General features: G+C 55.3%; 4 protein-coding genes across 4 annotated transcripts; 2 read left to right on the top strand and 2 right to left on the bottom strand.

Annotated features, from left to right (window-relative positions):
- Positions 1-593: 593 nt before the first annotated feature.
- PG985_003701 (uncharacterized protein) lies at positions 594-3,249 on the top strand (the record flags this gene model as incomplete). The annotated part of the gene is made up of 4 exons (XM_066823470.1): positions 594-1,607; positions 1,690-2,504; positions 2,573-2,702; positions 2,776-3,249. The coding sequence occupies 4 exons, from the start codon at positions 594-596 to the stop codon at positions 3,247-3,249; spliced, it is 2,433 nt and encodes an 810-aa protein (XP_066686630.1).
- Positions 3,250-5,625: 2,376 nt separating this feature from the next.
- Positions 5,626-7,991, top strand: PG985_003700 (uncharacterized protein; the record flags this gene model as incomplete). The annotated part of the gene is given in 5 exon segments (XM_066823469.1): positions 5,626-5,757; positions 5,770-6,037; positions 6,100-6,378; positions 6,454-7,574; positions 7,635-7,991. The coding sequence occupies 5 exon segments, from the start codon at positions 5,626-5,628 to the stop codon at positions 7,989-7,991; spliced, it is 2,157 nt and encodes a 718-aa protein (XP_066686629.1).
- A 783-nt stretch (positions 7,992-8,774) lies between these two features.
- On the bottom strand, positions 8,775-10,497 carry PG985_003699 (uncharacterized protein; the record flags this gene model as incomplete). Its single annotated transcript, XM_066823468.1, has 10 exons — positions 8,775-8,809; positions 8,863-9,007; positions 9,062-9,089; positions 9,147-9,232; positions 9,311-9,452; positions 9,549-9,751; positions 9,839-10,075; positions 10,156-10,210; positions 10,261-10,283; positions 10,342-10,497. 10 exons carry the CDS (start codon positions 10,495-10,497, stop codon positions 8,775-8,777), a joined length of 1,110 nt encoding a protein of 369 aa, XP_066686628.1.
- Positions 10,498-11,154: 657 nt separating this feature from the next.
- Positions 11,155-13,974, bottom strand: PG985_003698 (uncharacterized protein; the record flags this gene model as incomplete). The annotated part of the gene is made up of 10 exons (XM_066823467.1): positions 11,155-11,274; positions 11,332-11,708; positions 11,761-11,961; positions 12,021-12,120; positions 12,170-12,235; positions 12,295-12,408; positions 12,476-12,934; positions 13,182-13,263; positions 13,337-13,574; positions 13,809-13,974. 10 exons carry the CDS (start codon positions 13,972-13,974, stop codon positions 11,155-11,157), a joined length of 1,923 nt encoding a protein of 640 aa, XP_066686627.1.
- Positions 13,975-14,129: the final 155 nt, after the last annotated feature.

The following is a 14,129-nucleotide window of genomic DNA, read 5'->3' as shown; positions in this document are numbered from 1 at the left end:
CGCATCTATCTTATTTCCCCCAATGACTAATACTAGTGCGACGCCGGACAGGGATGCTGCGGGCTGCTTGGCAGATCCCACGCAGGCATGGCGACTCAGTTGGGACAGTGCGTGTAGCAACATTTGCTTTTCAGCAGACGCATACATGGCCCCGGCCCCGGCCTTCCGAAAGACAAATCCTGTGACATGGACCAAGAGCCCCAAGAATCTTAGCCTGCCTCAGCTGGCCCGCGATGCACGATGACGCCGGCCGGCATCTCGTATCGAGCAAGACCTCCTCAGCAGCGCCCCCTCGGTCTGGAAACTCAGAAACTCTTAATCAGACTTCAGGACCGGGTAGGCGTGGCGATGCATCCCCAGCGCAAACAAACGTCTGACCATTCTGGCATGGTGCCGGTCTAGAAGGCGGGTGACTGAGGAGGCTTTAGAGTATATACATAGACGCTGGAATGTCTTGTCCGTTTGGAGGCTCTGATGGGAGACGAATATTCTTGTCCAATTATCATCACGCTCTTTCGTCTCTGTCTCTCTCTTGACCGTCTGATGATTGCACAGAGCAGACTCACACGCTAACATTCTTTTGACCTCACACGATGGTTTTTTCCTCCTCCCAAGACGAGTCTCCCTACATGCGTGACAGCCCCGACGAGAACGGAAACGGCGGCTCCCCACGATCTGGCCGCGTTCGCCGCCAACGGCCGCAGCAGCACAGAGGCTACCCCGAGGACATTGAGGATGATATAGGCCCCCCGCTGGTCCAGAGCAACACGTCGCCCAGCAGGCCGAGCAGGACAAGCCGCGATTGGAACCGGCAGAACCAGCGCGTCGCGGGGCGGTCCCCGGAGCACCAGTTGCCTCCCCTATTCACCAGTCACGAACGCGGCCGCCTTGGCGGCAGCAGTGACTCGCACCCCGACGCAGACATAGAAGACCTGCACGATGACCGCCGTAACCCCAGAGACCCGTTCGTGGACCCGGACGCACCCCCGCCCGAGCCCGTGTACCTGCGGAGCCGGCGGCAGAGCCAGTACGCAGCAGACCCGTCGACGGAGCAGCGGCGGGCGCGCTCCCAGTCCCGCAACCGGCGGCACTCGCGGTCCATCACCTCGAACGGGTCGTCGTCCCGCGGGCCGCCGCGCTACAGCGCCGCCCGCACGCCCTCGCGCAGCCGCCACCTGCGGCGCCTCTCCGAGGACTACGAGGAGGCCTACCCGACGGCACAGCTGCACAGCGCCGTGCCCCGGACGCCCCGGACCGACCCGCGGGCGGTCCGGGGCAGCGAGGCGTTCCCGCCCCTGCCCGACTCGCGGCTGAGCATGAGCCCCGCCGGCGAGGACCTCGAGGACCCGCGCGTCCGCGTCCTGCTCGAGGCCCTGCGCATCACCACGGCGCAGGAGCAGACGGCTACGCCTCTTCCGCCGCCGCCGCCGCCGCCCGAGACCGTTCATGGTGGGTCGACGCTCGTCGAGATGCGGTCGGTTACCCGCGGGCAGGATAACAGCGATGCGGAGAGGGGGATCAGTCCCGACGAGAAGGGCGGCGAGAATGGGGCTTGGTTCAGTACCGAGGAGATCGACGAGAAGGCCGAGCCGCTCGACAAGAACCTGGTGAGTCGATTGAAGCCCGCCCCCTAATGTCTTTTCTTTCTTTTTTGGAACAGCGTAACTGACTCGTGACCCAATAAATTAGGTCGACTGGGACGGCCCGGACGACCCGGCCTGCCCGAGCAACTGGCCCATGATGAAGAAGTACAAGACGTCGCTGATCCTGTCGACGTTCAGCTTCATCGCGCCCTTCTCGGCCACCATGGTGGGGCCCGCCATCGACGTCATCGGCGCCGAGCTCAACATCGCGCCCGGGACGGACCAGCGGCTCATCATGGGCATGCAGGTGCTCGCCGCGGGCATCGGCCCGGCCTTCATCGCGCCCCTGCTCGAGTACTTTGGCCGCGCCCCCATCATCAAGTACGCCCACATCTGGCACATGCTCTGGAACACGGCCTGCGGCTTCGCCACGTCGGGGCCCCAGCTGCTGGCGTTCCGGTTTATTGGTGGACTGGGCGCCAGTGCGCCGCAGATCATTGCGCCGGGGCTCACGGCCGATATCTATCCGGCGCCCATCGGCGGGCGGGGCGATGCGGTTCATGCTTACTTGCCTTTCCTCGGCAGTGCTATCGCGCCCATCTTCGGGGCTGCTATTGCTGAGTTCAGCGACTGGCGGTGGATCTTCTGGGGGACGTCCATCTTTAGCACCATCGCCATTATCTTGGCCTTTGTGTTCCTGGAGGAGTCGCTGCACCCGTTGCTGTTGAAGCAGAAGTGTGACCGCCTCAAGCAGTCGACCGGAAACCAGGCCTTGCATACGCCCTACCAGGTTCCCGGTCAGACGCACAAGGAGTGGATGATGAAGAAGATTGCGTTGCCTTATATCATGCTCATCTGCCATCCCACTATTCAGCTGGCGTTCGGGTACAGGGCGTACCTCTTTGGCATCATGTATCTCTTGTAAGTTGCCACTCCATCCTATTCCGGGATAATTAATGGCAACACTAACTCGATGCTTTTCATTGCAGCATTTCGACATTTGACAGGAACTTTGTCCTCTTCTACGGCTTCGACAAGATTGGCGCCAGTCTTAATATCCTCGCCCTCGGCGCCGGCTTTCTCCTCGGATTACACATTAGTCGCTATGCCATAGACGGGGTACGTACTTGCTTTTCCTTTTCCCACCACTTTCTATGTACCTACGAGCATACTAACCCACGCTTTCCGACAGTGGTCCGCCTACTTCCGCAAGAAGCACAACACCACCGGCCACCGCCCGGAGTGGCGCCTCCCCGTCAACAGCGGCGCCGCCATCCTGATCCCGCCCTCGCTGATCCTGTACGGCTGGGCGCTGCAGAACGAGATGCACTACGTGGTGCCGGACCTGGCGGCCTTCTTCCTGGCCATCGGCCTCATCCTCGGCTTCTTCAGTCTGCAGCCGTACGTGACCGAGTCGTACGGCGCCGAGTACGCCGCCAGCGCCCACGCCGCGGGGACCTTCATGCAGCACCTGTCCGAGTTCGCGTTTCCGCTGCTCGGCCCGCCCATCTACGCCGACCTCGGCCAGGGCTGGGGCAATACGTTGCTCGCGGTGGTGACGCTGTCGATTGCCATCTTGATGCCGCTGGTGCTGTGGCACTTTGGGCCGGCGTTGAGGCGGGCGAGCAGTAAGGGGTTGCCGGTCGAGTCGTCGGCGCGCAGGTGAAAAGCCAAAGAGTCGGGAGAGGACACGGGAGGGGCTCCTCGATTCGTAGGTTGGCTGGTAGCACGGTGGGTGTGCTTCCCAGTCAATGAACCCCAGGCGTTTGGTATTTTGCTGTGCGGTAATATCCGCGCTGGCGCTGGGATCAACCAAAAAAAGGATGTTGACTGATTTCTATGATATATATGCCATATTACCCAGCCAGCTATGTTTATGTAAATTTGCTTCTTCTTCTTCTTCTTCTTCTTCTTCTTCTCTCTCCCTTTCTCTTGGATGTTCCTATACCATCTTCTATCTGTCACTCACTTGCTACGACTTCTTCAACCCACCAAGGCATACCGTATGCCATTTTACCAGTATTACTTATAGCTCATGAGGACACCTAGAAATTATATCTTATTACATCCTACTACTGTTCTTACGTGAAAAGACATGTCTATTTAGTGACTCTATGTTGGCTAAGGAATGAATGCATTGGGTTGGCCGTTTTTTGTCAGCTCTGCCAAGAGAGCTCGACACAGCCCGGAGCTATGTCATGGGCCCCAGCCGCGGACACCGTTTTGCCTCGATCCGATGCCAAGAGTCATGTGTCCCGTCGATTGAGTCCCGTGAAAAACAATTCAAATAAACCCGGTATGCGTTTCAGGGTAGGCCCTTGTTTTTGCGAATCCGTGGTTGAGAGGAAAACCCCGGATCAGCAGCAAGGGTGAACCACTGGGGCTAACGCTGGAGAACAGCTTCTATTCGCTTTCTTCTCATTGGCCAAGCCTCTGGGCAATGCACATACATATTGCTGAAACATTATCAAGAGAGTTGATATTGGACCGATCTGGAATGGAACCACGCCTATTATTGGAATCCTGACTGTGCAACCTTTTTAGGAAGCGGGTATTTGTGGTCCCCAGACGTCAGGCACCACTGCGCGCAGGGAGGCACAGCCGGCGATTAGTGGGCAAGAAGTATTTGTGTGTAGAGTTTATCAAACAAGTCTATGGCGCTCTTCCTGCAACCCGGGTGAAATACTGTCAATAAATATGTCACCGGTCGTATCCATGGAAGCCATGATGCCGGCAAGGCTTCCCTCGTGTGGCCTTGCAACCAAACTATGTTCGTCTTCCCCTTACTTCGACCCGATGCGAACGAAGCGAGTCCCCCGGCGCCAACGAACGACTTTTAAGAACAAGCCATCCTCAAATGCCATCTGATGTTTAGAGAAGAAAGCATCATAAGTCGTAGATGCAATACAACGCCTTTCGGACCTCTCAAAACGGATATGTCTTTCACGAAGTCAAAACATCATCAACATTCGGGCTTCGCAGTGACCACCAGTAGTTTAAAGAGCGGGTACGGGTCAAGTGGGATGTTTCTCTTAAGTTGGAATTGTACGTTTATTTAGACTACAACCCACGATTGCTGGTGGAGTGGTAGGTACATCTTCTCCATGGGGACACCACTCATTCTGAGACAAGACGGGACCACAGTTGCCCGGGATGCATGCACTCGACAGGTACTCTACGGGAGGCTTGATTGATGTCTAAATGAGTGCACAAGGGCTTGCTGCATGATGGTATATCGGCGCCTTTCCCCTATTGGCCTATATATGAGGTCAGCAGTAGCTAGAAAGCCTTCGGTTAAAGTAGCCGGACATTTGGACTCCCTAATCTAATCGCGCCTCGTATCTCGTATCCCCTGTCACCCTGTCCGCCGGCTCTCGCTAAAGCATCATCGTCGAGACGCCACCCCACCGGTGGAAGAATTTTGGCAGCGCTAGCCAATGAAGAGGCGTCAGCCAGGGTGGATCAGCTCCCGCAAATTTGCACCAAACAACGCGGCCCAATTGCCCAATGAACCCCCGGCACGAGATTCCTTTTGGCGATCACCTACATTGGGACTTTTCAATCAGTACCTACTCACTGCCGGAACTAGACCAAACTGCCTGTCACGTTGTCAATATACCAGCACACCTCTTTCCGAAATAACGCCATACTGTCATGCGACGATAATGCGATTGTGAACAGCGACGGCCAGGCTTGGCATCGTGTGCGCAACCCAATTGCAAGGCTCAGGCGGTCAGCCGTGCCGAAGCGGTGGAGGAAGAAGGGATTTGCCCAGCACCAGACGTCGGGACGAGCAGCGGCGCCCATCGCGAACCTATACCGAGCCTCGCCAAGACATATATCACCATCGACAAGGCGCATCAACTAAGGTAATATCGGCCATCGACCTCCAGACGACAGTGGACAAGAGTGGTGCAGCCAGTTCCACACAGCTCGCATCTCCCCCCCTTTTTCGTGTCTTGGCCCCTCTCCACCAGCATAAACTGCCGGGCGTGCCGGCGCTGCTGGAGACACCACTTACATCCACCACCACCCGATAGAAATGAGCCAACGACCGCCGCCGCCTGATATCAGCCAGATCAGTGGTTGGCGATCCATCATCACCCTCGTCGTCTTTGTCATCACGAGCAAGTCGTCCCTACTCCTCCCGTTCCCCGCAGAAACTTGCGACCAAGTTTCAGCCTAGTTGACTAACACTTTGAGACCAGACGTGATCGTGAGCTTTCCGTTCCACATCCCCATACCGGTACCGCGGATACTATGGGAAGCCTTCCTGGCCGTGCTGAGCAAGTTGCGCCTCATCCCGCCGCGCGACCATGCCAAGCGGTCGGAGAATGAGGCTGGTGGGCACTGGGTGACGTTGCGTCTCTCTATCAGCACCATCACTGCCCCTGTGTACGCTTGTCTGTTTCTATTGGCCATTCTGGCGATCGGTAGGACAGAGGTATACGATGGTCAGTATTGCCAAACCTTCACGAGACATAGATTCCGCCCAGGCTGACCCTTTCCTCCACAGGCACCATTGGTTCGGACAACATTGAACCCTACGATGTCATGATCTTCTTCATCACTTTGGCGTACATTGCCATTTCGATTGATGCTTCAGGTAAGTCAACTTACTACAAGATCGTGTGGCTACACCTTTCTAACACGCCCGCGTTAGGTCTGCTGAAGTTCCTGGCTTTCAAGGTGCTCCAAAAGGGTGGAGCGAAGGGCCACCGGCTCTTTCTCTACCTCTACTGCTTCTTCTTCGCCCTGGGCACCGCGATCGGGAATGACCCTATTGTGCTATCCGGTACGCAGAACCTCCTGCTCTTTGACACCCCTTTCTGGCCCTAGACCCTGACTCGATGGCTGACACCACTATCAGGCACCGCCTTCCTCGCGTACATGATCCGAGCCTCGAGCAACATCGACTCGGCGCGGGCCTGGGTCTTCTCGCAGTTCGCCATCGCCAACGTCAGCTCGGCCATCCTAGTGTCGTCGAACCCGACGAACCTGGTGCTGGCGGGCGCGTTCCAGATCAAGTTCATCGACTATACGGCCAACATCATCGTCCCCGTGCTCTTCACCGCGGCGCTCCTGTTCCCGTGCCTGCTGTACCTCATCTTCCGCAACGAGAAGCTCGTGCCACACGTCATCGACATGCACACGCTGCCCGACGCCGAAAAGGAGATGGCGCCCGTCAACCCCAACATCCCCCACGCGGGCGCGGGCGAGGACCGTAGCCCCGGCATCGGCGAGATTCTTAACCCCTATCTGGACCGCCGTCATGCAGCTATCAGTGTCGGCATCATGGCCGCCACCTTGATCTCAGTATTGGTCATCAACGCCGTCACGGCCAGTGGTGGCGGAAAGCCCACTCCTGTCATGTACGTTACGGCGCCCGCCGCCGTGCTCTGCTTCAGTGCCGATTTGTTCTTCGGCTGGCGCCACCGGCACACGACGCGCGCCGTCGCCCATAAGGGTCGTCTCGCCGAGGAACGTGCTGCCATCGAAAAAGAGCTACGTGGGCCATCGCCATCGGCTGACCCCACTGCCACCGACACGGCCCCCGTGACGACCAACTCGTCCTCGGAGACAGAAGGCAGCCCGTCGGGGGGCCCCCACGGCGACGGCATCGGAGACGGCAACATGTCCGAGAAGCCCTCTCGCGGCGGCGGCATGACCGACACCGAGCTCTCCGCCGCCGTGACGCGCGAGCTCGAAGCGCGCGAGAAGCGCGAGGCCGAACAGCCAGCGAACCTGGTCTCGGTCGCCCGGCGCGCGTACACCTGGTGGCGCGAGACGTTCCCCGCGGCGTCCATCGTTATGTCCCGCCTGCCCTTCGAGCTGGTGCCGTTCGCCTTCGCCATGTTCGTGCTGGTGCAGGGACTGGTGACGAGGGGGTGGGTGCCCGTGTTCGCGTACGGCTGGGACGCTTGGATCGGGCGGACGGGGACCGTGGGGGCGGTGGGGGGGATGGGGTTTCTGGGGGTGGTGTTGAGTAATGTACGTACTTCCTCCTTTCCTCTTCCTTGGCATACCTTCTGACTAACACGCCGGAAATAGTTCACGGGCACCAACATCGGCACCACCATCCTGCTCTGCCGCATCATGCAGGCCTGGCAGCAGATCCTGGCGAGCGGGGGCCGGGCCACGACCGACCGGACCTTCTGGGGCGCCGTCTACGGCATGGCGCTCGGGGTCAACTACGGCGCGTTCAGCTCGGCGCTCTGCGCTTCGCTGGCGGGCTTACTCTGGCGCGATATCCTGCTGTCCAAGGGCGTCGTCGTCCGGCGGCTCGAGTTCCTCCGCGTCAACGCGCCGATCATCGCCATTGCTACCGCGGTCGGCTGCGCGGTGCTGGTCGGGGAGGTTTACATCATGCGGAGGGATACGGCTTTTCTTATGCTGTCGGAGGAGTGAGTTGAATGTCCGGTGGAGCATTATCCCATTTGCTTCGTAGGAAGGGTGGGTAACAAAGCCTGCGTAATTGTGATTTCATGAGCGGAAAGTTGATCGACTAGAGTTTTGGTTCATGCATACATATAGATAATAGATGGTATATAGATTCTGACTTTTAGGTAATAGATTGAACATAGGGTACTGATTCCGATAAACTTTGTCCGCCTGGAAAACGTTTAGTAGTGCTCTACATCCTCCCCCTTTTTTTCCGAGATTACCGTCACAACAAGCCGACCCATTCTACCTTTCGTGCCTGTGCTTTCGTCATCTGGGGAACTGGTGAATGCAACCACCGCGACTGATTGTTCACATATTAGTCTTCGGGGAGGCTTTGATAAAACCCAGGGAGGGCGACGAGTAGCAGACGATTTCCTTGACTTTGGCAAAAAAGCAAAAGATTTGGCGGCACCCGGAATCGAACCGGGGTCTACACAGGACCATTATGATGCTAGACCACAATGTGTTGTACTGACCACTATACTATGCCACCTGAAATGACTGGGCTTGCCAAGAATTGTTGAGAGTTAGGCCGCTTACCCTTTGCTATAGTAGCCAGGTCAGCGACAAAAGCAGGCATTGAATGAGGTAGTCTCAATCATGCCCTAGTTTATGAAGGACAAAGATTCCATTAATACTTTCTCGCGTGATAAAAGATGTACATGCAAGCCTGAGAATTGCTTGACACCGGTTCAGTGCCTATGAAACCCGGTATCTACCCAATTAGGTGACCAGATCTACGCTGAACTACCCCATGCTCACTCCGGGAAGCGTATCCATCCCTGCGATTGGTCAGTGAATTTTGGTCGCAAATTATACAAATCGTACAACTCACATCCGTCTATGTTTTCTGGGGCGGTAACGGGGACTCTGCACTTGTTCTTATCCGGGGGCATCTGGGACGGCAGGAGCGAACAGTTGCGAAGGTAGCATTGGTTGTCCATGGCCAGCTGCAGCGAATCGTCTTGCCAACCGAAGACCTGGGATTCTCGTCAGCGGTGTTCATTTGCCGACTACTTCGGACAAGAACTTACGTAGTCTCCATGCTGACCATATCCCGTGCTGTGTGAGTACCAGTCAGCGACGCCGTCCCGGAACAGAACCTGGTAGATATCTTACTCGTCCCCAGTCGAAAGAACGAACGGCTGACTTCCGTTCTCAGGCCACTCGATGACGTCATTGAAACCCCGAGTATCCCAGTTGACCTTATATGGAATTTCAAAGTTAGCTGATACCACTCCTCGATAGGCATACTGGAGAGAAAGAAAGCATGATATACCTACCTCCAACATGACCTGTGGGATCTTGATCGGGTGACTTTCCGGGCAAGTGCCGCTGACAACAGAAAAAGACGGCGGTCCGCCGACTGGGTGAGCAACATGCTCGCGATGGTCGGGGCTGTCGAGACTTTTGCCGTCCCAGCATCTGAAATATGTTGCCATGATATCAGCTCAGGAATCATGACGCCTTCTTTATTCCGCGACGGACATGATGTTACGAGAGAAAGGAGACGGTGCATACAGGGGGAAAATGATGTTGGACCGAATGCCGCCCGGACAAGGCTGCTTTGGCAGGTGATCGGTATCCCACTTCGGATCGAAGCACGGCGAGTACATGCTGCCCCCAAACCCGGGCTCCGAAAAGCACCGGTAGCACTGCTGCATGTTTTTCCCCAGGTTCTCCGAGGTGCGTCGCGTCGAGTCGCCCGTCAGCATGCGGAAGCCCTAGAAGAGAGATATCAGTCCATCGTCAGGGAGCAAAGGGGGAAGGGGTTTCAAGTGGTTTCGTATGTTCGGGTAATGAAGACATACCGGCTTGAAGGCCGTCGTGGCGTTGGTTCCCGGCGAGGTATAGTATATGGTGATCCCACCCTCGTCGCCGTCGTTGAACTGATTCGCCATTTGCGGGACGCGCTTGTAGGTGCCATTCCGAGCTTTGAAGTACAGGTTCGCTGTCCAGTAGTTGGACAGGTTCTGGGTGAAGTGACACGTCGTGCATGTCGCGAGCTGGGAGATGTCTTCTAGTGGCATCGAAGCGTTGAATGCATTCTGCGCCAGTGTCACCGTAAATCATCATCACCCGATCAGCAGAGAAGTTGGGTATGTAGAAGAGACCGGAGCGTACTTACCCCTCCGACTATCTGGTGCATATGCGCAGATGGATTCAGATTTGGGTTCACAAGTCTGATAGGATCAGTGAACATCCTGCATTATGGGTTTGTAGGAAGATATACGGGTCAAGGCGTTCGATGACGGCCTAGCCAAGTCAGGTGTCAATATCATAGTCGTCACTGCACATACGTGTGTGGACATACTTGAGAGCACCCAAACCTCAACATGGCACCTTGGCCTCCTCTGGGCCCGCCCGCCAGCATTGGTGCGTCCAAGTCGCTCCCATTGTAGCTCCCATCGTTTTGGGTGTACGCGCGACCAACGAGTAACGAGACTCCAAGAAAGAATTGGGCGAACATTGTTACCGAGTAGCGTTAGGTGCGAAAGTTGCTTGACTTCGCCAAATACTGGCGATGAAGTCGGCGTGCACTGAGCTCTTAATAAGGGAAATACGAAGCGCCCGATCCAGAAGATCCAGTGTCCTAAATAATTGCGGTTAACTTATAGAGTCCCATTTAAGATTATGCATCCTAATCAATTTTTGAATTAGCCGGTCTACCGCCTCTGCGTGCGGTATTGATCTACCCTACTTATCCACTTACCCGGAGCAGATGGCGCATCTCTGGGGGCTACTTGAGATACGGATTCAAGACCTGACTGGTCCAACTAGATTAAGAAAACTCTTTAGGTAGGCTTCTGCCGTCTGAACGATGCTGGGTCTTTGCGGCATGGCAATGCTACTACCGAACCACTATATCACCTACGGTTCAGACGACGAAAATACTGCCTGACGTTATGTCTTGTCATGCATAGTTCAAATTGGACAGAAGTTCGAGTCAAACTAACTGTAATGAAAATAAAAGCTATACATTACATCCTGTGATGGCTATTGAACCCGTTGCTCCTAGCTGGATACTCAGCTAAATGTCACTGCGTGGCTGGCTTGCCCTGTTGACTACGAGATGACTACATGAGGCTGCCTCAAGATATCGCGTAATGGGAATTCGGTACGTACACTAAGAGCCATCCCTTGGCACGTAGCTGCTATAGCCCCAGCTGCCCCAGAACCGCTGAAAGAGTGAGCGTACGGGCACGAGCATGCCTAAGAAGCTTTCTGCGGGTTCTGTGATGGTCCTCTTGTTACGAAGTCAGCCTTGCACTACACAAATGAAGAGTTGCGGGGGTTTACAAACAGTGTATGTTAATATGATCTCGAGCTGATCCCCATTGCCTGTCAGCTCAGGATCCTTCACATCCAGACTGTACCCGAGAGCGGGAAGCACAGTCAAGTCAAGAAGCCAGTAGATTACAGCAGCACCGTATATCGCCAGTGATGCAATGGGCCCAGTGTAGCTAGTAAGCACGGGACTCTTCAGGCGTAGAGAGTCTTGGTAAGATGACGGGAACCAGGCCACGATGAACACAAATAGGTTTGAAAGGACGAAAAGGAGAGTCAGGGGGTACAGGAGCCATTTCCCCATAATCCTAGAACTCTGAGGTCGCCACGGCATCCCGTCATGTTCAAAAACTTTCAAGGCCGGTGCAAAGAGAAGGGCACCGCCAAGAGCAACTAATCAAAGGTAAGCGTGATGATACCTAGGCAGGAGGATTTTGCACCTTACTTTCAATGATGGTACGGCTGTAGTTAAACATGGTGCTCGTCACGAGGTAGCCATTAGGGTCGCCAAGTGGTGTGAGAATGACGAACAGCACCGAAAATATCCAATGCAAAAGGAGAGCGGGCCCAGGCGTGTCATACCGGGTTGAAGATGCCCAAAACTCTGGGGCAGGGATGATACCCATCCGCCCAATTTCTTGCTTCACTGTACAAATTAGCAAGGCTATACAGAGCCTCGGGTTCTCTCTATCTCATATCACCTACCTCGGACATTAGTATATGTTGCAGACATGACGTTTCCAACCGCGGAGATGCATTGTAGAACACCGGAAGCCACTCTGGTGCTGCTGCTCGGGCCGAAGACCTAGTCCGAATCAGAAGATGTGTTTCAGAAGCTTATCAGAGGTGAATACCTTGGTAAAGAACAAGGAAAGTGTATCGTTGGTGCTCAAGAGCTCTTCCTTAGTACAGGCGGTGAACTGGAACTTGTCGTCAATGTTGCGTCTATGCCATGCTATCAGGGGTTATCTGTGCTTACGAATGCAACGTTGACCATTATGTACCAGAATGTGATGAGTCCAACTGTTATCTTTAGGCTGCGGCGATAGACGCGATGTTTGTCCTTTGAAGGCCTCTGAACCTCCTCAAGAACCTGGTTGCGAGGTTTAGTTGGAGGATCTAGACTCGAGATAACCAAGTGGTCCGAGAGCGCGACTCACATAGTTCACGTTTTCGTAGCCCGAATACGCTCTGAAGATATTCAAGAGAGCGATGCCCACAGCGAGCGCGCTCACGCCCACTTCAGGGGTGTCATTTTGCAGGTTGGAAATCCCATAGTCGCCAGTGTCGAAAGCCAATGGAGATCGGACCCCTCCCAGGGCGAACCAGCCGACAATGGAGACGAAGGAGAGCACGAGGCCCTTGTACAGAGCAAACACGTCGCTAAACCTGATGTAGTTGAGTCTAGAGAACGATTGGAATATGCAGACAACGGAAAGCAACACGACGGCGAAAAACTTCTGTAGACGATAGTCAAATACGGTGCCGGCGGGAGTGGCGGCTATCAGTATCCCACTACCGAAGAGTAAAGCGTTGGAATGGCTGCCACTGAGAACGACAAACATGACCGAATACATGTATGTCATGAGCTGATGGGGGTAGTACCAGACACGGTGAACCTAGTAGATAAGGGTTAGTACGTCGATGGAGAACTCCAGAGACGACGTTGTACCCACATAGTGAACTTCGCCGCCTGTCAAAGGCCACCGGATGCCATATTCTAGATAAACTGTCATTCTGGATCAGGGGTCTTAGTAAGTTGATGGGTCCAACAGTGGCAGCATGCCACGTCGGTGGGACGAGGGTGTATAGTCCTTACCCAGCCCATGTAATAACCCCCCCTACCAACCACAGCAATATGCTCACAGCCTTGCTCTGGGTGATACCAAGAATGGCTGTTGGGACGATGAAAATGCCAGCGCCCACCATACGGTTCAATGTCAGGGCGCTGAAAGTTGGGTCAGCATCACTTTTCACGCCACTTCCTCTGTATAGAACATAGTTAGGTGCTGAAAACGTACCTCGTGGATAGGTAGCCTAGATACTCGCGGGGGGCAACCTTCTGCAGACGAGCCCTGGCTGCGTACCTGTAAGAATGGGGCTCGTCCGCTGCACTCCTGTCATGTAAGGGGACCTCTTCCACTGGCTCCGTCACTGGGCGTCGCTGTCGGCCCTCCGCCCGTACAATGTGTGGCTCGGGCTCCATCTTCCACAGAGACGAATTGAACTGGGCAGTCTTTTCGATATACAGCGATGACACTGGAAAACGGGGGGTAGTTGTCCTATTTTCAGGGAAAAAGAGTGACTGAGACGATCGGGCGGAAGATCTTCTGCGCAGGGAGGAAGAGGCGTGTTAATGAATTGCCCGGGCGCCTCGCGAAGCTGGCGACCCATCGAACCACCATGTACCGAATACATACGAAGTACATTCCCAATATCCCTACGCTGGAGCCGATCTTCAACCCAGCCTGCTGCTGACCTGCATGTGCATACGTATATCCCATGAGGGCGCGGCAGCTGCTTTCTTTTGGAGGGGAAGAGCGGGGGTGCTTCCTTGCTTTCCGGTTGCCTTTCCCGCCTCTCCATTACAGCCACTATGACATCTCCTACAGCCCATCAGGCACCCATTGTGTTCCAGTTCAGCCGTTGTGATGGTCATGGTTGGTTGCCTAGAGATACAGATCCCTGACGCGAGGTCCCTCGTTTCACCATTTGATCGCAATCAGTTGCGCCTCTTCTGTCAATTATACAGAAGGACGCAGGCATTGCGACTGACATTGCGGCGAGTCTTGGCTTATTCTTCCGCCACTATAC

This window comes from Apiospora marii, assembly GCF_038362585.1.
Source record: "Apiospora marii strain CBS 49790 chromosome Unknown utg000003l_segment0_segment0, whole genome shotgun sequence".
Classification (NCBI taxonomy): domain Eukaryota; kingdom Fungi; phylum Ascomycota; class Sordariomycetes; order Amphisphaeriales; family Apiosporaceae; genus Apiospora; species Apiospora marii.
Note: the sequence above shows the minus strand (reverse complement) of the source record. Positions and strands in the feature narration are given on the sequence as shown.